Source organism: Drosophila santomea, chromosome 2R (assembly GCF_016746245.2).
Source record: "Drosophila santomea strain STO CAGO 1482 chromosome 2R, Prin_Dsan_1.1, whole genome shotgun sequence".
Classification (NCBI taxonomy): domain Eukaryota; kingdom Metazoa; phylum Arthropoda; class Insecta; order Diptera; family Drosophilidae; genus Drosophila; species Drosophila santomea.
The window spans coordinates 16,678,886-16,696,979 of record NC_053017.2 but is presented as its reverse complement, the minus strand read 5'-3'; the positions used below and the strand labels follow the sequence as shown (position 1 = coordinate 16,696,979).

Sequence of the window (18,094 nt, the reverse complement as noted above, 5' to 3'; positions counted from 1 at the left end):
ATTAATAATAAATTAATACAATCGATTCCTCCCACGTCAGAAAATAAATATTTAACATTTACATATACATTTATTCGTATTTCGCGAATGCATATAGTTGTGTGTAGACCATACTATCAGCGGCTTATAAACATGATCAACAAAAATACATACATGTGTTAATAAGAGTACGATAACAAGAAATACATAAGTGATCTGCGGTCGTGCCGGAGCTTTAATACCCTTTTCAGTGCGAAATAGAGCTGTTCATTTCTATAAGGTCTTTTCAGCGTGTATAATGTGTGGTCTAAAAGGGATTCGCTCGGACACAAGGCGATAGTTAGTAACGACAACTCACAACCGTAGCTAATGTAAAAACGGATAGCTGCAGTTGGCCAAGTACTTAGTAGACGATTAAAGGTATTGCATTAGCTAATCACCGGATAATTTGAACTTCGCTGTAGTAGTTTGTGTGGGTGCTATCAATTGATTCGCTTAACAACTAGCTGGTGAACTCTGTATGATGTCGATATGCGCTTCACGAAAGGAACGTGCGCACGAATCCCTTGATGTCTGCGCGGCACATGGGACAATTGGCCACACTGGGGGCGCATTGGTTGCAGGTGGCTAAACAGTTGGAAGAACAGAAAATTAGCTACCGCTTAGGTACATGATAGGTCAACGACTCACCCAAATGCCCACAGGGCAGGAACACCACGCCAACCTCCTCGTCCAAGCACACCTTGCACAGACGTGCATCCTTAAGCTGGCGGTTTTCTTCCTCTAGTGAGAGATTTCCGTTCGGTGTGGCCACCGACATCTTTTGTAGATCGTCAGTGATATTTGAAATATTCGCAACGGGAGCTGCCTGTGGTTTGGCTGGGATGGAATCGGCCACCGCTACTGGCACAGATGCCGCCTTGCTAGTGGTGGCCTGACATGGTTCAAGGAAAGGAGCACTTGGCTCGGGGGGCTCACGCACCTCCAGTGCAGCTTCTGCGCCTGCTTCGTCGAAAATGGCATGCAATAGTTCGTCCAACGTGGCGAAGGCGCAGCCGGAACTCAATAGCTTGCGCTGAATGGCATTGCGCACAACTCCTCCATCGATGCCCAAGGCTAGGGCCTCCTTAGCCGGCGCTTCGTCCATCAGTACGTCTGCCTGGAGCGATGGGGCTGGAGCAGTGGCTGGCGGGGAACTGGCGTTGGCAGCCGTTGTCGCGAGCACTTCGCTCACATATGCTGGACCCTTGGCCAGCAGAACGAACTGGCACTTTGGCGACCACTTGGCGTGCTCGAACCACGGCTCATCCTCCTTCTGCCACGAGCGCAATCCAATGTTGCAGTGGAAGCAGCGCACTTGGTCGCCTATTTTCTGATAATATAAGCCAGCCTGGGCCAAAGCAGAAGCGGGCTGAATATTGGTAATGGGCCAATCGGAGAAGGTTCGCATTCTAGCGTCCACACAGGCGTACTTTGGACGCAGTGGCAGGGTGGTGGGCTGGATGCCCAGCTCATCCAGGTTCTTTCCGGTGGCAAACTCTATAAGTGGACCCATTTGAACACGAGGACACTGTGGGAAGAAGCGCTTGTGCTCGTCGAAGGCGTTGTCGTTCTTCTCCCATTTTGCAATAACTCCGTTGCACCAAACGCACTTCACGTGATCTAGGCGGTTAAGGTAGTAGAAACCAGCCTTCGCCAGAGCCTGCGGCGTGATGTTGGGATTCTGAAAGGAAGATGGTGACATTTTAAATTAAAGTTGACCTAGATTTAAAATTATTCAGTTCAAAGGATTTAAAATTACTCATGAAAAAAAATGTCAATGAACTAAATTTGAAGTACCTAATCCAATTTCTAAACTCGTTTCGTGGAAAATACGTTACGCTGAGTTTAGCTAATTTCAAAGAACTAGTTTTTTGCTCCAACTGATTTCCAAACATCTTTCAGCTGAATTGTGTTAATTTGGCAGGTTACATATTTCACAAGACCTTTCTTGTTCGTATACAAAAGGTTTCCGAGATTATTAGGCTGGGATTTCCCTGCGCTTATTTACGCTACATTTTAACTACGTAAACAAACTTACATATGTATGTACTTATAGTAAGCTTGAAATTGAAACCCTATAGTGATTACAAAGAGCACGCTTTGGTGAATCACCAGAAGCAAGCGACACCAACTCAGGGTACTCACCGGCCAGTCCTTGAAGGTTTCCAAGCGATTGGCCTCCAACAAGAGATCGGGACAAGCGCAAGACTCCGGGCTGTCCACCACGCTGTTGCCCTCCTTGTCGCTCTCCTGACTCCTCGGCACATTGCCGCAGTGATTCGGAGCCAGAACCATGGAGCAAATGGGCGAGGAACGGCGATGGCGCTCCGGCACCTGATCGCCGTACTCCCAGCGGTCGATGCGCACGTGGCAGAAGTGGCACTCGGCCTCCAGCCAGTTACCCGTGGCAAAGAAACCATTGGCCACCAGATCCTCCGCGGAAACGGGGGCATTCAGGGGCCATTCCCCAAACGTCCCCAGGCGAACGCTCTCCAGCTCCATGTGCTGCTCCGTCATCGTGGGGCGACTGTTTTGGATCACAATGGATCCACCAATGATGTAATGTCACCAAGGGAACCAGCAGCGAGCGCAGACGAAAATGAAAACAAGGCAAGGTAAAAATATAAACTTATTGTAGCGATGTAAAACCCTGCATCGATGTTTTTCGATAAACGTCAATGTTTCATCGATGACATACCGTCCTAATGGAAACTGCTTGGCGAAAGCAGGGCAAGCAGTTTAGCTTGATAGTCGGTATATCTAAAACCAAGTAGTTTTCAGGTATTCATTGAGTGTCATATAACAGCCAACTATTTCAACAGCTGTTCGAGCAACGATAAAATGAACCAAAATCTCTTGTTTATATTTTGTACGTTATTTATTCATTTCGAGTTCTTCGAGTATTGACATACTTATATTCCCACAGTGCTCTGCGCCGCGCACGGTCAGGCGGAACTCTCCGGACTACAAAGTGCCCTGCAGTATTTCGGACTATTTGGGACGGCGGATTCCTTGGGAATTTCCCGTGGCCAGTGCCATTATAGCTTCTGGACATTTGCCCTGCTGGAGGAGCGACGCATGTGTGCGCCGGATGATGAGCACATCCTGCACCTCAACCAGCTGCCTCCGGTGCGAAAGCCACCTATTATGATCAAGTGCCTGCAGCGGGAACCAGAAAATGAGACAGCAACCGAGCCGAGACTGCTTATAATGCGAAGTGCCAAGGAGATATTGAATCTGCTAAAGCCCGTGGGCAATGCCACCAAGCGCCACGAGCCGGGCAATTGTGTGGTTGTCCACTTTTGCACCGCAACCAGCTTGGAGTGCGCTCGTGTCGCTCCGGTGGTAAACCTGCTGCCCCACTTCTTTCCCACGCTGCCTATCGCCTATGTGGACGCCTATGAGTTTGGTCGCTTGAATGCCGAGATTGGTATCGTTTCGCTGCCGACATTGATGATATTCCACCAGGGCAGGCCGCTAATCAAATACGATCCATCATGGAAGGACTCGGAGAAGCGCAGCTTTGCCAGGTTCATTATGCGTCACACCAATGTGAAAACTGTTGATCCACAGGCCATTGATCCGGCCATCGTCCTTCGCTCAGAGACCGAGCCGCTGTCCAATAAACCCATTGTGGAGACGGATTACTATTTGGGCCTCGCCTGGGCCTTTATACTCGCCTGCCTTGCCAACTACCTGCGTCAGACGGTCTTCTGGAAGCAGCTGGTGGAGATGGTGCAGCGCAATTGGCGGGAATCGGAGGAGACGCAAATGGAGATGGTGGACTAGTCAGTTAATAAGTTTAGTTCTCAATTAGTCGCATAAGTAGAAAACATTGGATTTACTATTATAATGTAATTACCATTTAATTAAATTCACATCAACATTTACTTAGGCCTTACGAATTACATGTATTGGGGAATTGGTAATTGGTAATTGTGGTTTTCTATCGTTCGGAGCCTTCAAATCGCTTGTGTTCATTTGCACGGTAACTGGCATCCATAATTTAAAGCTTAGTGGCTAACAAAATCTAGAAACTTGAGAATTAATCAAATAATTCAAACTTATAAATACGATTTCATATATATTCCATTACTTTCATTGAATTTTTTTTGATTGGGTGTGAGAGTGTAATGATTTCGGCGTTGAATAGTCACATTTGTCTTAAGTAAGTGTAAGCAAGTTAATCTATATCCTGCGTGGGCATCAACAGTAGCTTGAACTTGTACAATTTTTAGTGTTAAACTGAGGGCGACTCACGCAGGATATGACATATGATAGAACTAGTAAAGAATTATGTGTTTGTTAAAAATATTTGAAATGGTTCCTTCTGCTATAACATAAAGATGCTCTGGAACAGAACCCAACGCTTGCTTCCCATTGTTTTTGAGTGTGCGGTTTGGAAGATGTTGGCATAGAGGTGATCACGCTGCTACTACTGCTTCTTGCCGCGCTTGCCCGCCTTGGAGGAGCTGGCCGCTTCGTCCTCCGTGTGGTGATGCTTTACCGCGCGCTGTTGGCGCCTCGGATGGGCGGCATAGGGATGTGGATGTATGCTGGTGGGGGGAGCAGAAACAGATACAGTTCATTAATTAACAGAAACGATTCCGAAAAGTAGGCATACAAAACAAAAGGTACATATAATCATTCGTACACAGGCCAATTCGAACGCAAGTGAAAATTTGAAAACAGGAAGAGAAGGTCAAAGGAGCAATGATGGATGATGTAGGCAAGCGAGTGATGGATTCGTAGGATTCACGCATAGTGTCGCTAGAGGTGGCGCAGCAACAGCAGCAGCAACATGGTTCAAATTTTGATTATCGTCGATAGCCAATTGGGCGTCGTCGCGTAGTATGGTAAGTCGTCGAGTGTGGGCTCTCGCAGATTGTGGTCTACATGTCATACGGATAGGCGATGCTCTTTCGGGCGGGTCAAAATGCGAGTATGCAGACAGAGAGTTAGATGTGTGTGGGAAGGTGCGGCCTTACACGTAGCTTGCGGCCGTAGTGCTGAGCTGCCGGCACGGAGATGTGGCGTTGCTGCTGTTTGAAGTTCGAAGTTCTTGTGGCGATGAAGCGGAGCGTAGCGTTGGTGCCGCCTTCGGTTAGTAGAGTGCATGTGGTTACGTCGAAGCCAGCCGAAAGCCGAGTTTCTCGTCGTTGACTTGATTACTTATGATATTTATCTGGATTAGCATAGGTTTCGGTTTATGTATTTGGTACTGTATCCGCTCTACTTGCGGTGGTACCGCGAATTATAAAGACGCCAATCTCTGCATGATTTGGAAAGTACAAAATGTTGATGGAGAAGAGAAGAGAGAGCGATATGTCGTTAATACACTTGGGTAAATGGTATATTACAAGATCAAATCGTTGCTACCCATGAAGCCTATGTAGAGTTCGAAAACAATAAACAATATTGGTTCCATTAAGTCAAGAAAGTTGTTAACCATTTATCGGACCACCCTTGCATTAAACTTCGGCTGTCCGAAGACGGTTTGGGTTAGGACTATACAAGCAGATTGAAATGAGATTCGAAGCCGACATAGTCTATGTAACTAGGTTAATCCCGCATTGCCGGCTCCAGCCGAACCCAACTGAACAAACCTTGGAGAAGTGGACACCGTGGCCAGCGGCGAGGATGGGGGTGTCCTTAGTGGGCGGCGCGGCGTGGCCAGGCCATGCCCATTACGCAGATACGAACGACGAGAGCTCACGTAGTTATTGTTGTTTCCGTTGCTTGTATCGTAGATTGCTGGCGAGGATGTTGGTGCTGCTGCTGCTGTTGCAATGTTGCCACTGCGTCGATGTCGTAGTTGTCGTAGTATGGAATCGAGTCGAAGAAAAGTTGGAAAAGATTACAACAATACTTTTGGGGGTCGGGACTATGCTAGTTGGCGATCCAGTTCATTCAACGCGAAGCTTTTATACGTCGTGAGTGGGTGAGATCATGGCGAACGAAAGGAGTCGTGGGCAAAACGAAAACTGAACAAACGAAAGATGTTGAGAGCTTAAGTTGCCGCCTACCTCTGTGCATTTTATGATTTCGATTCGATTCGTTTCGTTTGCACGCAGTTGGGAATGTGATTAGCAGAAATTTATAGTATGCAATTCTGTTTGTTTTATCGGATAGTTAGTAAAATATACTGTATTGACTTTAGATTTAGTAATTATATCTGCAAGTAAATACAAACGTTTCAATTTAGCAACAGTTGTGTGAGAGGAGTTGTGGTTAGTTGGGGGATTCTTTGGATCGGGCTTCAGCAAAAGCTATTCGGCTAATCCTACACAATCACGCGCACGGAACAGGGACTCGGATGTGGATGTGACGTTATCCCTTGCACTCACCTGTTCTGCGGTGCCGTTGGCGCAGTGGAATAATGGCGGCCCGCGGAGGAGCGCACCGGCGGCTGCTCCTGGATCACACAGTCATCATCTTCGTCGTCGTCCTCCACCGGTTCAATGGTCAACGTCGAGGTGTGAGCCGCTGGACGGGCGGGCATGATGGCCTGCATCCCACCACCACGATGTCCTGACTGCACAGCGCCGCGTGAAGCGCGTGAGGTAAACTCCCTGTCAAACTGTTCGGCTTCCTCCTCCTCCAGATTGATGAATTCCTGCCGCTCCTCCAGTTGTCCCGAACGCATGTCCTGCTCCTTCTCAATAATGTGAGCTCGTTCGCCAATGTGGTGACCAATGGCCATCTTCTTCAGTCCAGTGCGCGAGTCTTGCACCGTCTTGCGGGTCTCACGAACGCCTCCCGGTCCTGTTTTGGTACTAGTGCTGGCCTGGTAGATCTGAGGACGCCCATCGGGACCCGAGGACATGGTCATCACGGTGCTCTGGCAGAAGGATGCGCCTGAATTGGCCCCAATATCTGCAATACAATAGTTTTGGATGGGGCTCTTGACGGGGCGAAAAACCATTGAATACTCACCAGCGTTCAACAGGCGATTGAAGTTTGGCATCATGGGCATGCCGAAGAGTCCCATGGCTGGCATGGCCGGCATCTGCGGACGCTCCATGAGGGCGTTCTGCTGGAATCCCTGATCGAATGGTGAGACCTGCATAAAGGGATCGGGCATGAAGCTGTTCATCAGGCGGTTCATCGAGCGCATCTGCATGTTCATCGCGTTCATAGTGTGGTTCATGTGGTTGCTGCAAAGAAAAGATGACTTGGTGAGTAACTTTGTGATACTTGACTGATGTACGGGAATTACTGGGGCTCCATTTGTGTACGGTCACTGGTTGATTTGTTTTTACGTTTTCGTTTCATTATAAACTGAGCCTAAAAGTGGTTTCTAACACAGCCAAACTGAATGATTTGTGGCTAGATAAGTGATAAAGGCAGCGAAGCCTGCTGTGTTTTGCTATAAGAAAGAGGCTCCGATTGGCTATTCATCGGTCACTTTGCGGTTGGGCCTTATCTAAAGTCCCAGTGGCAGGGGGAAACCTTTGAAATAGCGCCTGCCTGCGAGTGCATTTTCCCCAATTGCATTTCCCTGCGGTCGCTCGATTCAAATTATCGATTATTACGTCTTCACTTCACGCATGCTGCACACACACACATACACACTGGCACACTCAGATGGTTACCGTTCATTTTGGCACGCTATTTATTGCTAATTTTTGGGCACGCATGTTTAATTGACCTGGTTATGGGGCATATGGGCCAATTATTGATTTACACCTTGTTTTGAGATTGTTTTGCTGTTTTTCCACGCCCCAAAGAGGCTTCATTAGCTGCACACGTATGGAAATATAAATGGGGCTTCTGCAGGGCGAGCCGCATTGTGTTCAGTTTTGTGCGGCATTTGGTACTTACTTCATTAGGCCAAGATCGTCGTCGAAATCGCCCATCAACGCTCCGAATAAAGACATTTTTCTGGTTTGTGTTGGCTTTTTGTTGGTGGAATTTTCCTCTTTCCGTATGCAGAATTTTCACGAATATTTTCTTTAACAGTGTGCCCGTATCTTGCTAGCTTAAATATACCAGCGGCAGCTACAACTAAAATACATACCAGCTCCGAAAAATACCAAAGGCCGTTATATTTAAAAATTCAATAGTTTTAATTTATTTTTTAAATATTTATGATATTAACAAACGCTATTCTATACATATATACTAATATATACGAAATATATGTAATGAGTATATGTATTTTTAAACAGACAATGCTTTTTTACTAATATGTGGATATTTATTTGTCTAACTTTGTCTAATACAAAATGTCACAAATCAAAAATAATGGTATCCTAAGTCACATATTTTAAATGACAATTTCAGACTTGAAGTATTCTAAAATATGCACAGAAACTTGAAGTTGCTTTAACGATTGTGTATATTAGAAAATTAGTTACAATGTACTTGTGCCGTTCCTCAAGAAGAACAATCTTTACCTATAGCCTATGAGTAAATAATTTTATTTACAAATATGCAAATATTCCAATGGAACGGCCACATAAAGAAGTTATTTTAATTAGGAAAACCAGTTGGTTTGATGTGCTATGTTTTCTAAATGTTCATTTGGTATTTATTATTGTAGTAATATAATAAATAATAATTTGTTCGATTAATTTGTTCTCGTTGAGCTTGGAATGCTTTGAACACTCCTTAGAGATAGACCTCCGCCTGCTCCTCGATCCAATCGATGTGGGAATTGACGCTGGTGTACACACCCGGGAATCCTTCCCTGCCACAGCCCACGCCCCAGGACACCACACCCACCAGGACTCCGTCCACGACCAAGGGTCCACCGGAATCACCGTTGCAGGTGTCCTTGCCGCCCTCCAGATAGCCGGCGCAGAGCATCTCATCGGTCACCGTGTAGTCCTTGGTCAGATACTGTGCTCCACAAGTGCTCTTCTCGACGATCTCTAGCTCAACGGCGCGCAGCATGGCGGGCAGCGCCTCATCCTCCTCGGTGCGTTTGCCCCAACCACTGACGACGGCATGAGCACCCGAAGGCGGAGCCTCCAGGGCGACAGCAATGGGTTGCACCAGGGCGGAGTACTCCAAGGGCTCGCGAGTGATGATCAAACCGATGTCATTCACATATGTCTTCTTATTGTAGCCGGCATGGGGGATCAGCTTGCTGACCTTCACGCCCTGCTCCTCCAGATCGGCAATGGAGTTCTGACCAGCCACAATCCGAATGTACGAGGCATAGCGTCCCTTGATGCAGTGGGCGGCGGTGATGACCACCTTGGGTGCGTAGAGGCTGCCACCGCAGATGTGGAGCAGCATGTAGGTCTCCAGGCGAACGGACACCTGGTACGGATAGTCGGCGATGTCCGCCTGATCGCCACCCACAATGTGGGGGCTTATGGAGGCGGAATCCGAGTGGATTACCAGGCCAAGTAGACCCAAAAGACAAAAGCCCAACCGCAGCGACATGGTGAAACCTGAAAAGTGGTGCGATTTGGGACTCTTATATAGGACCGAAGTAGCCTTCTTATCACTTAACACCAAAATGGCGAATCTAGCGATCATCCGTGTTAGGTATTTTGGATTTTCATCAAATTCTGCAATGATATCGTAAAGTTTATAGGACGCGCAGCTCCATTCGTTTTATATCCATTATAAACTGGGCGGTGCTCTTCTAAAGACCCAATGGCCACAAAGCCAACTGGCCGGCTAAGGAGAACCCAATTGGGGATTATCAGCAAAGCGATCCACTGAGTCATCGATGGACTCTATTTCATTTGCCACTGAACTTTACTCGTCCAGAATGGCGACGGCGTCTAGCCGTTGAGTGTAATCTCAATCTCGAAGTGCTCCATGGAATCGTGTCTTCAGATAAGTGGTGTCGGAAAGGCAGACCGAGATTTATTTACTATATTCATCCGTGGTGCACGAGTATCCGCGGCAAAAGTACAAGAAGAGCTGGTCTAATCGGGCTGATTGGCATAATAATAATTGATAATAATTAACCAGTTGATAACCACTCTTAATCGGCAAAAGCGCAGGGCTATCACATGTCCAAGACTCTTGAAATCGAAATATATCTACCAATATGACTGACCAACTGACTAAACAGAACTAGGAATATTCAGTGATTAATGAATGAATAAGAAGGTTTATTCGTTTGCGTTCCGTAATTGCAGTGCAGTATTGGTTTAAGACTAGCAAACGTAGAAGTTTCGCGGAAATAAATGCCGAATATATTTTGTAGAATTTATGATGACGTTAAAAGCAGCAGGTTGGGAAAGTGCAAAATCTGACGACTGGGACAGTAAACATGAATGATTGATGTAATCAACATCTTGAAGAGGCCCGTCTGCGTCGTTCCCATATCCGCTCAAAGTTCGATCCGCTGGCACGCGTCTGAAGATCTCGCACTGACTTCCCCCATTGGGATGCCTCCCAAAGGGTCTGTGATCCCATGGAGCAGCATAGGGCAGCTGGTGGAGCGGGAGGAGGCACATCAAACAAGCGCAAAACGGATAATTGATTGCCAAGCCACTTGCCATGCCACTTGGCTTCTAGCATCTAGCATCTAGCATCTAGCATCCAGCATCACCTCCACTTCTCAGCTACTTAGCACTTCGAGTGCCGACTAGTTGGCAATTACTACGTATACTCGATACACTCGGTCGGGTATCTTGCGGATAGCCGGGGTATCGGGTATCCGGGGACTCTAGCGACGTAGCACGTACATCTTTTTCGGCGAGTTCAAGCCGAGCTTGATCGGGCCAAATCGGTTATAAATAGACGCCAACCGGCGGAGGTCCCGCACTCGTAGCTCATCAGTCGCCGGATGTGACTCTGGCCAACAAGACCTCATTACGGATATAGCCCAAGTCGAAGTGAATCTAACTGGTCTATGTGTGGATTAGGCCAGTGATTGTGGCAAGGACTCTTGTGTGCATGATTGAAGATCTATACAACATTTATTGACTATACGAAAGGAATACAAATACGTGACTAAAATGTTTGTGGAAAAAGTGGTGAGTGATACAAATATTTACCCGCAATTTGGCAATATCAAAAAGGATTTATGCTATGAAAGTTTATAAATTAAATAAATTATAGTTTAGTGAAATGGTAAATGGTAGTTTTGACGATTTCGATTTTATCATCTGAAAGTGAAAGAATTTTTGAAAGAGCTAAGAAGGATTTGTGCATATTTTAAAGGATTCAAATCAAAAATGTTTACATTACTTTAGAAAGTGTGTAAAAATATAATCGTCAATTTTATGATCAGAACTAAAGTGAAATATTTTTGGTTTGTAACTTCCTATTTATTTATGCTATCCTATTTAATTATCAATGAATTTCCAGAAATGGTATGAAGTCTGCAGTTTTAAGCTCAAGTGTTTAACTAGATTAACTCACCATTTTCGGTCACTTTGCCAGCATTTGAATCACTTTTAAACGGAATTACTTTAAAAGCGTTAGATTTGGGCAGTAGGAGCAGCTCAACGAGCAGCCTCTCGTTTCGGAAGACCATTATGATAACTTATGGAATTAGTGGGAAATAATCATGATGTATATTTATTAGTGGCCAAGTGCCAATTGGCGAGCAAACACGCGGGTTCTGCACACCTCGCAGCCTGGCTGGATGCGCCGTGCCCAAAAAAGCAATACAAAATAGGTAATAAGTAATACAAAATAAGTAATAAGAAATAAAGGGGAAAAATAGAAGCAGCCGCTTGGAGTGGAGCGGAAGCCTTCTGGACGCTTCAGCGGTTTCTGGCCAAATACGAGTATTGGGCTGATTAAACAGAGGTACTGGGGTTGTTGGACCTTGTGCTCGGCTCCCCTTGAGAGTTCCTAATTACGCCAAATAGTTACGGCGTGGCAGCAGGCGTGGGTGTTACGGATCAGATTCGAACATCAATAGTATTCCCAGTTTGATCAACCAAAAACCTGGCCAGGCATCAGAGCAAATTGTGTGATTGTGCGTGCGGGAATACATGCCGAGCTTCGATATCTTGCACATGGGCAACATGCCCGCCAATACCGCTGGTCTGTGGAAGCGGGTGACCTTCCTGCTGGCCCTGCCCGCCATCGTCCTGTGCGCCGCCAACGCCTTCTCCGGACACAAGCACGTGGAGCGGGAGCCGTTCGCCAAGTACGAGTACCTGAGGCGTCGGACCAAGCGATTCCCATGGGGCGATGGCAATCGCAGTCTGTTCCACAACGCCGAGGTGAATGCTCTGCCCGATGGCTACGAGGATGAGGTGGCTGAGCAGGATTAGCAGCGCCCCATCTCCATTATTTTACTTTTGAACTTATTTTACTAGCAACTGATGGTAAGATCATTCGCACTAGTTCCGCGCTGCTCTCAATAAGTAGATGGCTGCCTTTAGAACAATCGAGGTAAATTGATTTTCGGATTACCAATATGATCGTTTGCCGATTCCTTGCCCGCAATAAATTAATCATTGAGATCTGAGTCAGTCAACTGGTGGTCTCACTTGGCCCTGAAACCTGTCGCATTTGGCTAATGGTTGTGGCTCTTACTCTCGTCCAGAACCAAACAATGGGGTTTTTGGGGTATTGCAGGTATTGGGGGTAAGGGAGTGGGGCGTAGGCTGGTGTGGGAACTGGGCAACAAAAGCCTGTCCCTGGATTTTTGGCCGGTGATCATCATTTGTCATGTTTTGTGCTCATCGTAACCTGTTGCACCACGAAACACCGACTCGAGAGGGCCAAAAATCAAAGCAAACCAACACGTACACACACGTACATACTCGTATAAGCACGGTGTGGTGCTTTAATCGATCTTATGGATACACACACATGATACACACGATACACACACGATACACGTACTTGTATCTGAGATCGCATAGCATCGCCCATACGCCGTGTTGGCCCAAGCAATTCACACCGCAGTTAGATACATAACTTATACTTTCGTTGCGATTACGATAACGTGTGTTTGCCGAAAACTTGCGACACGCGGCATCCAAGTTCGAATGCCTAAGTGCTCCAAGATCCCCAGTAAATTAGGCTCCAGTGCGTAGCTGATGAAGTGCGTTCAAGAGCCCTGGTGACTGGGTTCTCGATAGCAATCCAAATATTGACCTATGCGTGCAATTATCCACGCGACTTGACCTAATGCAACTTTGTGCTCTTACCCCCACCCTTACCAACCACCACAGCTGGAGCGCACCACCAAGTCGGAGCTGTGCTCGATCCTGATCCTGCTGGTGATCAGCCTGAGCATCTACACATTCTACGCCACCCTGAACGCGTACCTGAGATCGGTGCTCCTCTCGCTGAGGCTCACGGGTCCGCCATCGCTGCCATTCCTGGGCAACTGCATGCTGGTCACGGATAAGGATGGTAAGATTCAATAAGAAATAATCAATCAAGGAATCCTTTTAATCCTTTATTTTACAGTGATGCGTCGCTGTGCCGGCAAGGCCTTTGATCTTTATGGATCTCTAGTGCGCATCTGGGTGCTCCTCTTTCCCTTTTTCGCCGTCCTGGAGCCGGAGGATCTGCAGGTGATACTCTCGTCCAAGAAGCACACCAACAAGGTCTTCTTCTACCGGCTGATGCACAATTTCTTGGGTGATGGCCTGATCACCAGCAGTGGCACCAAGTGGAGTAACCATCGACGCCTCATCCAGCCAGCCTTCCATCACAATCTGCTGGAGAAGTTCATTGACACCTTTGTGGATGCCTCGCAGTCGTTGTACGAGAACCTGGATGCCGAAGCCGTGGGCACAGAGATAAATATTGCCAAGTACGTGAACAACTGCGTACTGGGCATACTGAGTGGTGAGTCTCTAGGGGATTAGCAAGCCATGTTTCCTCACTTAACCCCCGAACGACTTGCAGAGGCCGTTTTGGGTGTGCCGATCAAGAAGAGGGGCCAGGATGTGGACATGATGGAGGACTCGCCGTTCCGCCAGGGCAAGATCATGATGCCAGCAAGGTTCACCCATCCCTGGCTGCTGCTGGACGGGATCTACCACTGGACCAAGATGGCCAACGATGAGCTCAACCAGAAGAAGCGCCTCAACGACTTCACCCGCAAAATGATCCAGCGACGTCGCCAAATCCAGAACAATAATAATGGGAATAGCGAGAGGAAGTGTCTGCTGGACCACATGATCGAGATATCCGAGAGCAATCCGGACTTCACGGAGGAGGATATCGTCAACGAGGCCTGTACCTTCATGCTGGCTGGCCAGGATTCGGTGGGTGCCGCCGTGGCCTTCACGCTCTTTCTGCTCACCCAGAATCCGGAGTGCCAGGATCGCTGTGTCCAGGAGCTGGCGAGCATATTCGAGGACAGTAGCAGAGCACCCACGATGACGGATCTGCACGAGATGCGTTACATGGAGATGTGCATCAAGGAGGCACTGCGTCTGTATCCCAGTGTCCCACTGATTGCCCGCAAACTGGGCGAGGAGGTTCGCCTGGCGAAACACACATTGCCCGCCGGCAGCAACGTGTTCATCTGTCCCTATGCCACCCATCGTCTTGCCCACATCTATCCCGATCCGGAGAAGTTCCAGCCGGAGCGCTTTTCGCCAGAGAACACGGAGAACCGTCATCCCTACGCCTTCATACCCTTCAGCGCTGGTCCTAGATACTGCATTGGCAATCGATTCGCCATCATGGAGATCAAGACCATAGTGTCGCGCCTGCTGCGAAGCTACCAACTGCTGCCGGTATCCGGAAAGACCACCATTGCGGCCACCTTCCGGATCACACTGAGAGCCTCCGGCGGACTGTGGGTGCGTCTCAAGGCGCGCGATCATCCGTTAACCGAACATTGATTACCATTGATCTAAGATAACTGATCCTGCGTTTCGTTACATTAACTTTAATTAGTATGGTAAATATGTATATAAATCGATACAATAATTTAAACACTTAGCTTCCTCTAGCCTAAGTACAGTTCCCTCTGACCGGAGGGAGTCCTTGCATATATATCCTACTGTGAGTGGGTGTGGATTGTGGATCCGCGATCCAGGATGCTGGGTGGGTGCTTTCGGATCCGCAGTCGCCTCGCATTCGCATTCGCAGTCGCAGTCGCTTCATATTCGAGTGTTTCGTAGAGTTTCTCTGGGGTATATTTCTTTTTTTTACTTAAACAATGCTATATATCTGCTTTATCTGTAATAAAGTTATGCTCGTCGGCATTTAACCGACTTAATCTAGGACGTGATATGCTGCGTTTCGTTGTTGAATCGGTTGATGAGACGTCGCGCGCGTGATTCGCGATTTGTCTCCGCCGTGTTCCCATTACCATTGCCATTACTGTTGCCATTGCTGTTGCCATTACCATTGCCAGTGCCAGTGCCAGTGCCAGTGCCAGTTCCAGTGCCAGATCCAGTGCCCTTCCCATTGCCAAACTGCCGCCGAGCACTGGCCACCGTGTGCTGTTGGGCAAGACGCTCGGCCGCCTCGCGGACACGTTGGCTCATCAGCCGCGTCGGCGTCGCGGATCGCTGGGGCAGCGGAGAGCTGGGCATGGATCGCACCTGGGGTGGCTTGCCTTTCGAGGATCCACTGGGTATGCTGGAGCAGGTGCCTCTACCGCTTCTGCCCGACTCCTCTGCTGCAAAGCGGAAAACAATCGGGGAGTTAGTGGGTATGTTTAATTTTAAAGAGTAAGCCTCAAACGGATCTTAAAGTGCTTCTTATGATCATGATGTTATATGGAGAACTTGGGTTATCTTCATCTCATCTTTAGTTACCATCTTGTCACGTATGAATATATCGTTAGATTGATAGTTTCAATAGTTGTTATGCCCGAAAGCTGGTTAAATTTATACAGATCGATTGATTGCAAAGTTAAGTTACTTAACCAGTTTGTACTAGTTTGTTATTAGAAAAGTAGTTATCAAGTGTATTCTGTTAATTTATGTTATGTTTAAAATTTAAAATTTTAGAACCCTCGCAACACTTTAAGATCCGTTTCGGGTCACGAGCAAAAGTTACTTCTACTGATGCGTCCCACACTCGCCACCTTGGCTATTTTGTAGGACTCAAAGGCAAGCGGAGGTTTGTTAGCAGCGGATGCGATTGCGGATGCGGATGGAGAAGCAGGAGCAGGTGACACCTGGAACCTGTCCTTCAGCTGGGACACCTTCAGCTTGGACTCACACAAGAGGGGCTTGACCTGGGGCTTGGACTTTGGTTTCTCCCGCGCAGCGCTGTCCTCCAGTGACTTCTTGCGCATCTTGATGGTGTTGGTGAAGTCGGAACGCATGATGGCCTCGCCCTTGGTGGGCAGCTCCAGGGTGACGGGGCCAGACAGCTCCGTGTCGTCGTGCACAACGGTGGGCAAGGCGCTCGCCTTCGCTATCGCCTCCAGCTTGGACTTGGCCAGCGAGAGGAGCAGCGTCTCCTGGGCGCCACTGCAATTGGAGCACTCGCTGTAGCCCGAGTCACTGCGTTCACTGCACTGCGACTTGTCCCGCAGCTTGAGAACGGTGCGCTTCTCCACAGGCGGCATCTCACCGCTGAAGTCGTCCTCCTCCTCGTGGAGGGATGTCATCTGGGAGCTGGTCCCACCACCGATGGCACTGGCGGTCAGCATGCCCAGACCGGATATCGAAGGCCTTGGACTGCTCAGCACTCCCATGGCGATGGCAGAGTTCCTTCGCGACACCGACAGATTGGCCATGCGACCAAGTGCACGGATGGCATTTCCGGTTTTCTGGATTAGCAGCGAATAGCAGCGGATGGCAGCGGATGGCAGCAGCGGGCGGAGTTAGAAAGGTAGCAGCAGTAAGGATTTAGCATTTAGTTAGGATCTTGGGAAGCAGCGAGCTTGAAGCATTTACTAACCTGCCACTTGCGCCGAATGATGAACTTCTTCAGCTTGTCCGTGCAGATCTTGTTGTTGCTGAGATTATCGTCTGGGCGCTGGCTCAGCCACTTGGACTCCAGGCATTGCTGGGCGGTAAGGCGCTCCTCCTTGCGGTGAACCAGTAACTGCGAGATGAAGTCCTTGGCCTCTTGCGAACTGCGTGAAATGGTTTTAGGATTGAAGAGGGTTAGGTGAAGATATGGCAACTTACACGCAGTCAAAGGCCTCGTCGTCGTAGTCGTAGTCCGCTCTGGTTATATTCGAGAAGGTTTCCACATCGGTATCGCCCATGAAGGGTGACAGGCCCGAGAGTCTACAGGAATGAAGTTATAAATGATCCCAGAGAGAATATTCCATATGCTCCCACTCACAGCACGTAGCAAATGACGCCCACGCTCCACATGTCGGACTTAAAACCTATGGGCTCGTAGCTAATGATCTCCGGTGGTATGAACTCTGGGGTTCCGAAGAGAACGCGGACGGGTGCTTTCGTATCCAGTCGTTGGGCCAATCCAAAGTCAATGATCTTGATCTGGTGGCTGGTGCGGGTATGGCACATAATGTTCTCCGGCTTCAGATCGAGATGCACCACACTCTGGCCGTGCATGTAGGCCACACCATCGCACACCTGTCGCAGGAACAGGATGCAGTCCATTTCGGTCAAGGTGAAGTCATCGGCCACCACACGCTCGAATAATTCGCCGCCAGTGATGCTGGGGAATCAGAAAACTGGTCAGTGGTTATCCTCCAAAGATATGTATGGTAATACTTACTACTCCATCACCATGACAATCTCCCTGGGACTTTCGAAGGAGGCAGCCAGCTGGAGGAGCTTGGGATGCTGCAGAGAGCGCATGATGGAGATCTCCTCGAGCACCTTCTGCCGATCCTGTGACTTGATGCACTTGATCACCTTGGCGGCCAGCAGCTGCTCCGGCTGACCGCGCTCCTGCACCTTGTAAACGATGCCAAATCGCCCCTTGCCCAGCTCCTCGATGATCTCGAAACGCGATTTGAAATCTCCACCAGACTGCACGCTCACCGTCGTCCGTCCAAAATGATCGCTGGCATCTGATGCAGTTCTCTGTGGCCTATTGGTTATCTGTACCAGTTCGCTGGCCTGGCCGGGTGCACTGCGTCCGTGCACATTCTCGGCACGCACTCGGAATCGATACTGCATCTGTGGCTGCAGGTTCTTGACCGTGTACGCTAGGCTGTCCACCACTCGGGTCACCAGCTGCCAGCTGTCCTCATCGCCGTCCTGCCCAATGGTCTGCATCTCAATGC

General features: G+C 48.4%; 7 protein-coding genes across 23 annotated transcripts in view; 3 read left to right on the top strand and 4 right to left on the bottom strand.

Moving 5' to 3' along the window:
• Positions 1 to 50: 50 nt before the first annotated feature.
• Positions 51 to 2,682, bottom strand: LOC120444459 (death-associated inhibitor of apoptosis 2). The gene is made up of 3 exons (XM_039624126.2): positions 2,167 to 2,682; positions 670 to 1,702; positions 51 to 606 (listed from the first exon to the last, which is right to left on the bottom strand). The coding sequence occupies exons 1-3, from the start codon at positions 2,536 to 2,538 to the stop codon at positions 518 to 520; spliced, it is 1,494 nt and encodes a 497-aa protein (XP_039480060.1). The 5' UTR covers positions 2,539 to 2,682; the 3' UTR covers positions 51 to 517.
• Positions 2,499 to 3,911, top strand: LOC120444462 (thioredoxin domain-containing protein 15). 2 transcript variants are annotated; one of them, XM_039624132.1, is made up of 2 exons: positions 2,499 to 2,636; positions 2,948 to 3,911. In XM_039624132.1, exons 1-2 carry the CDS (start codon positions 2,621 to 2,623, stop codon positions 3,808 to 3,810), a joined length of 879 nt encoding a protein of 292 aa, XP_039480066.1. In that variant the 5' UTR covers positions 2,499 to 2,620; the 3' UTR covers positions 3,811 to 3,911. The 2 variants fall into 2 exon arrangements, with proteins under 2 accessions (XP_039480066.1, XP_039480065.1); XM_039624131.1 differs by lacking the exon at positions 2,499 to 2,636 and adding an exon at positions 2,745 to 2,890.
• On the bottom strand, positions 3,862 to 8,006 carry LOC120444460 (myeloid leukemia factor). Of its 6 annotated transcripts, XR_005615669.1 has the most exons (6): positions 7,846 to 8,006; positions 6,958 to 7,178; positions 6,369 to 6,897; positions 5,628 to 5,819; positions 5,010 to 5,293; positions 4,439 to 4,577 (listed from the first exon to the last, which is right to left on the bottom strand). XR_005615669.1 is itself a non-coding variant. In XM_039624127.2 (5 exons), the coding sequence occupies exons 1-5, from the start codon at positions 7,899 to 7,901 to the stop codon at positions 4,457 to 4,459; spliced, it is 1,119 nt and encodes a 372-aa protein (XP_039480061.1). In that variant the 5' UTR covers positions 7,902 to 8,005; the 3' UTR covers positions 3,862 to 4,456. The 6 variants fall into 6 exon arrangements, 4 of the variants coding, with proteins under 4 accessions (XP_039480061.1, XP_039480062.1, XP_039480063.1 ...); XM_039624127.2 differs by lacking the exon at positions 5,010 to 5,293 and having other exon boundaries at positions 3,862 to 4,577; positions 7,846 to 8,005; XM_039624128.2 differs by lacking the exons at positions 5,010 to 5,293; positions 7,846 to 8,006 and adding an exon at positions 7,241 to 7,397 and having other exon boundaries at positions 3,862 to 4,577.
• A 511-nt stretch (positions 8,007 to 8,517) lies between these two features.
• On the bottom strand, positions 8,518 to 9,434 carry LOC120446677 (trypsin alpha-3). The gene has a single exon (XM_039627751.2). The coding sequence runs from the start codon at positions 9,415 to 9,417 to the stop codon at positions 8,635 to 8,637; it is 783 nt and encodes a 260-aa protein (XP_039483685.1). The 5' UTR covers positions 9,418 to 9,434; the 3' UTR covers positions 8,518 to 8,634.
• A 1,336-nt stretch (positions 9,435 to 10,770) lies between these two features.
• LOC120446623 (probable cytochrome P450 4aa1) lies at positions 10,771 to 14,859 on the top strand. Its single transcript, XM_039627683.1, has 4 exons — positions 10,771 to 10,970; positions 13,134 to 13,317; positions 13,375 to 13,758; positions 13,819 to 14,859. Exons 1-4 carry the CDS (start codon positions 10,953 to 10,955, stop codon positions 14,763 to 14,765), a joined length of 1,533 nt encoding a protein of 510 aa, XP_039483617.1. The 5' UTR covers positions 10,771 to 10,952; the 3' UTR covers positions 14,766 to 14,859.
• On the top strand, positions 11,822 to 12,421 carry LOC120446625 (cytochrome c oxidase subunit 6A1, mitochondrial). Its single transcript, XM_039627685.2, has one exon. It carries the CDS (start codon positions 11,940 to 11,942, stop codon positions 12,222 to 12,224), a length of 285 nt encoding a protein of 94 aa, XP_039483619.1. The 5' UTR covers positions 11,822 to 11,939; the 3' UTR covers positions 12,225 to 12,421.
• LOC120446622 (myosin light chain kinase, smooth muscle) overlaps positions 14,797 to 18,094 on the bottom strand; it is a 41,415-nt gene continuing 38,117 nt past the window's right edge. For 9 of the 11 annotated variants that reach the window (XM_039627667.1, XM_039627672.2, XM_039627673.2 and 6 more), the window contains 6 exons: positions 17,581 to 18,093; positions 17,179 to 17,520; positions 17,019 to 17,120; positions 16,786 to 16,963; positions 15,934 to 16,654; positions 14,797 to 15,550 (listed from right to left, as the gene is read on the bottom strand). In XM_039627667.1, the coding sequence (XP_039483601.1) occupies positions 15,147 to 15,550; positions 15,934 to 16,654; positions 16,786 to 16,963; positions 17,019 to 17,120; positions 17,179 to 17,520; positions 17,581 to 18,093 (2,260 nt within the window). In that variant the 3' untranslated portion in view covers positions 14,797 to 15,146. The remainder of the gene's footprint in view (positions 15,551 to 15,933; positions 16,655 to 16,785; positions 16,964 to 17,018; positions 17,121 to 17,178; positions 17,521 to 17,580; position 18,094) is intronic. The other 2 variants (XM_039627669.2, XM_039627674.2) reach the window with 2 other exon arrangements.

What these genes read in the sequence shown, in the direction of transcription:
- LOC120444459 (XM_039624126.2), bottom strand. Translation starts at nt 2,538, where the DNA reads ATGACGGAGCAGCACATGGAGCTGGAGAGCGTTCGCCTGGGGACGTTT. An exon ending in AAACCTTCAAGGACTGGCCG is followed by an intron (nt 1,703 to 2,166) that starts GTGAGTACCCTG and finishes TCTTCCTTTCAG; the next exon opens with AATCCCAACATCACGCCGCA. An exon ending in CCTGCCCTGTGGGCATTTGG is followed by an intron (nt 607 to 669) that starts GTGAGTCGTTGA and finishes CCAACTGTTTAG; the next exon opens with CCACCTGCAACCAATGCGCC.
- LOC120444462 (XM_039624131.1), top strand. Translation starts at nt 2,863, where the DNA reads ATGAACCAAAATCTCTTGTTTATATTTT. An exon ending in AAATCTCTTGTTTATATTTT is followed by an intron (nt 2,891 to 2,947) that starts GTACGTTATTTA and finishes ATATTCCCACAG; the next exon opens with TGCTCTGCGCCGCGCACGGT.
- LOC120444460 (XM_039624127.2), bottom strand. Translation starts at nt 7,901, where the DNA reads ATGTCTTTATTCGGAGCGTTGATGGGCGATTTCGACGACGATCTTGGC. An exon ending in GACGATCTTGGCCTAATGAA is followed by an intron (nt 7,179 to 7,845) that starts GTAAGTACCAAA and finishes TTTTCTTTGCAG; the next exon opens with CAACCACATGAACCACACTA. An exon ending in CAATCGCCTGTTGAACGCTG is followed by an intron (nt 6,898 to 6,957) that starts GTGAGTATTCAA and finishes ATTGTATTGCAG; the next exon opens with ATATTGGGGCCAATTCAGGC.
- LOC120446677 (XM_039627751.2), bottom strand. Translation starts at nt 9,417, where the DNA reads ATGTCGCTGCGGTTGGGCTTTTGTCTTTTGGGTCTACTTGGCCTGGTA.
- LOC120446623 (XM_039627683.1), top strand. An exon ending in GCTGGTCACGGATAAGGATG is followed by an intron (nt 13,318 to 13,374) that starts GTAAGATTCAAT and finishes TTTATTTTACAG; the next exon opens with TGATGCGTCGCTGTGCCGGC. An exon ending in CGTACTGGGCATACTGAGTG is followed by an intron (nt 13,759 to 13,818) that starts GTGAGTCTCTAG and finishes AACGACTTGCAG; the next exon opens with AGGCCGTTTTGGGTGTGCCG.
- LOC120446625 (XM_039627685.2), top strand. Translation starts at nt 11,940, where the DNA reads ATGCCGAGCTTCGATATCTTGCACATGGGCAACATGCCCGCCAATACC.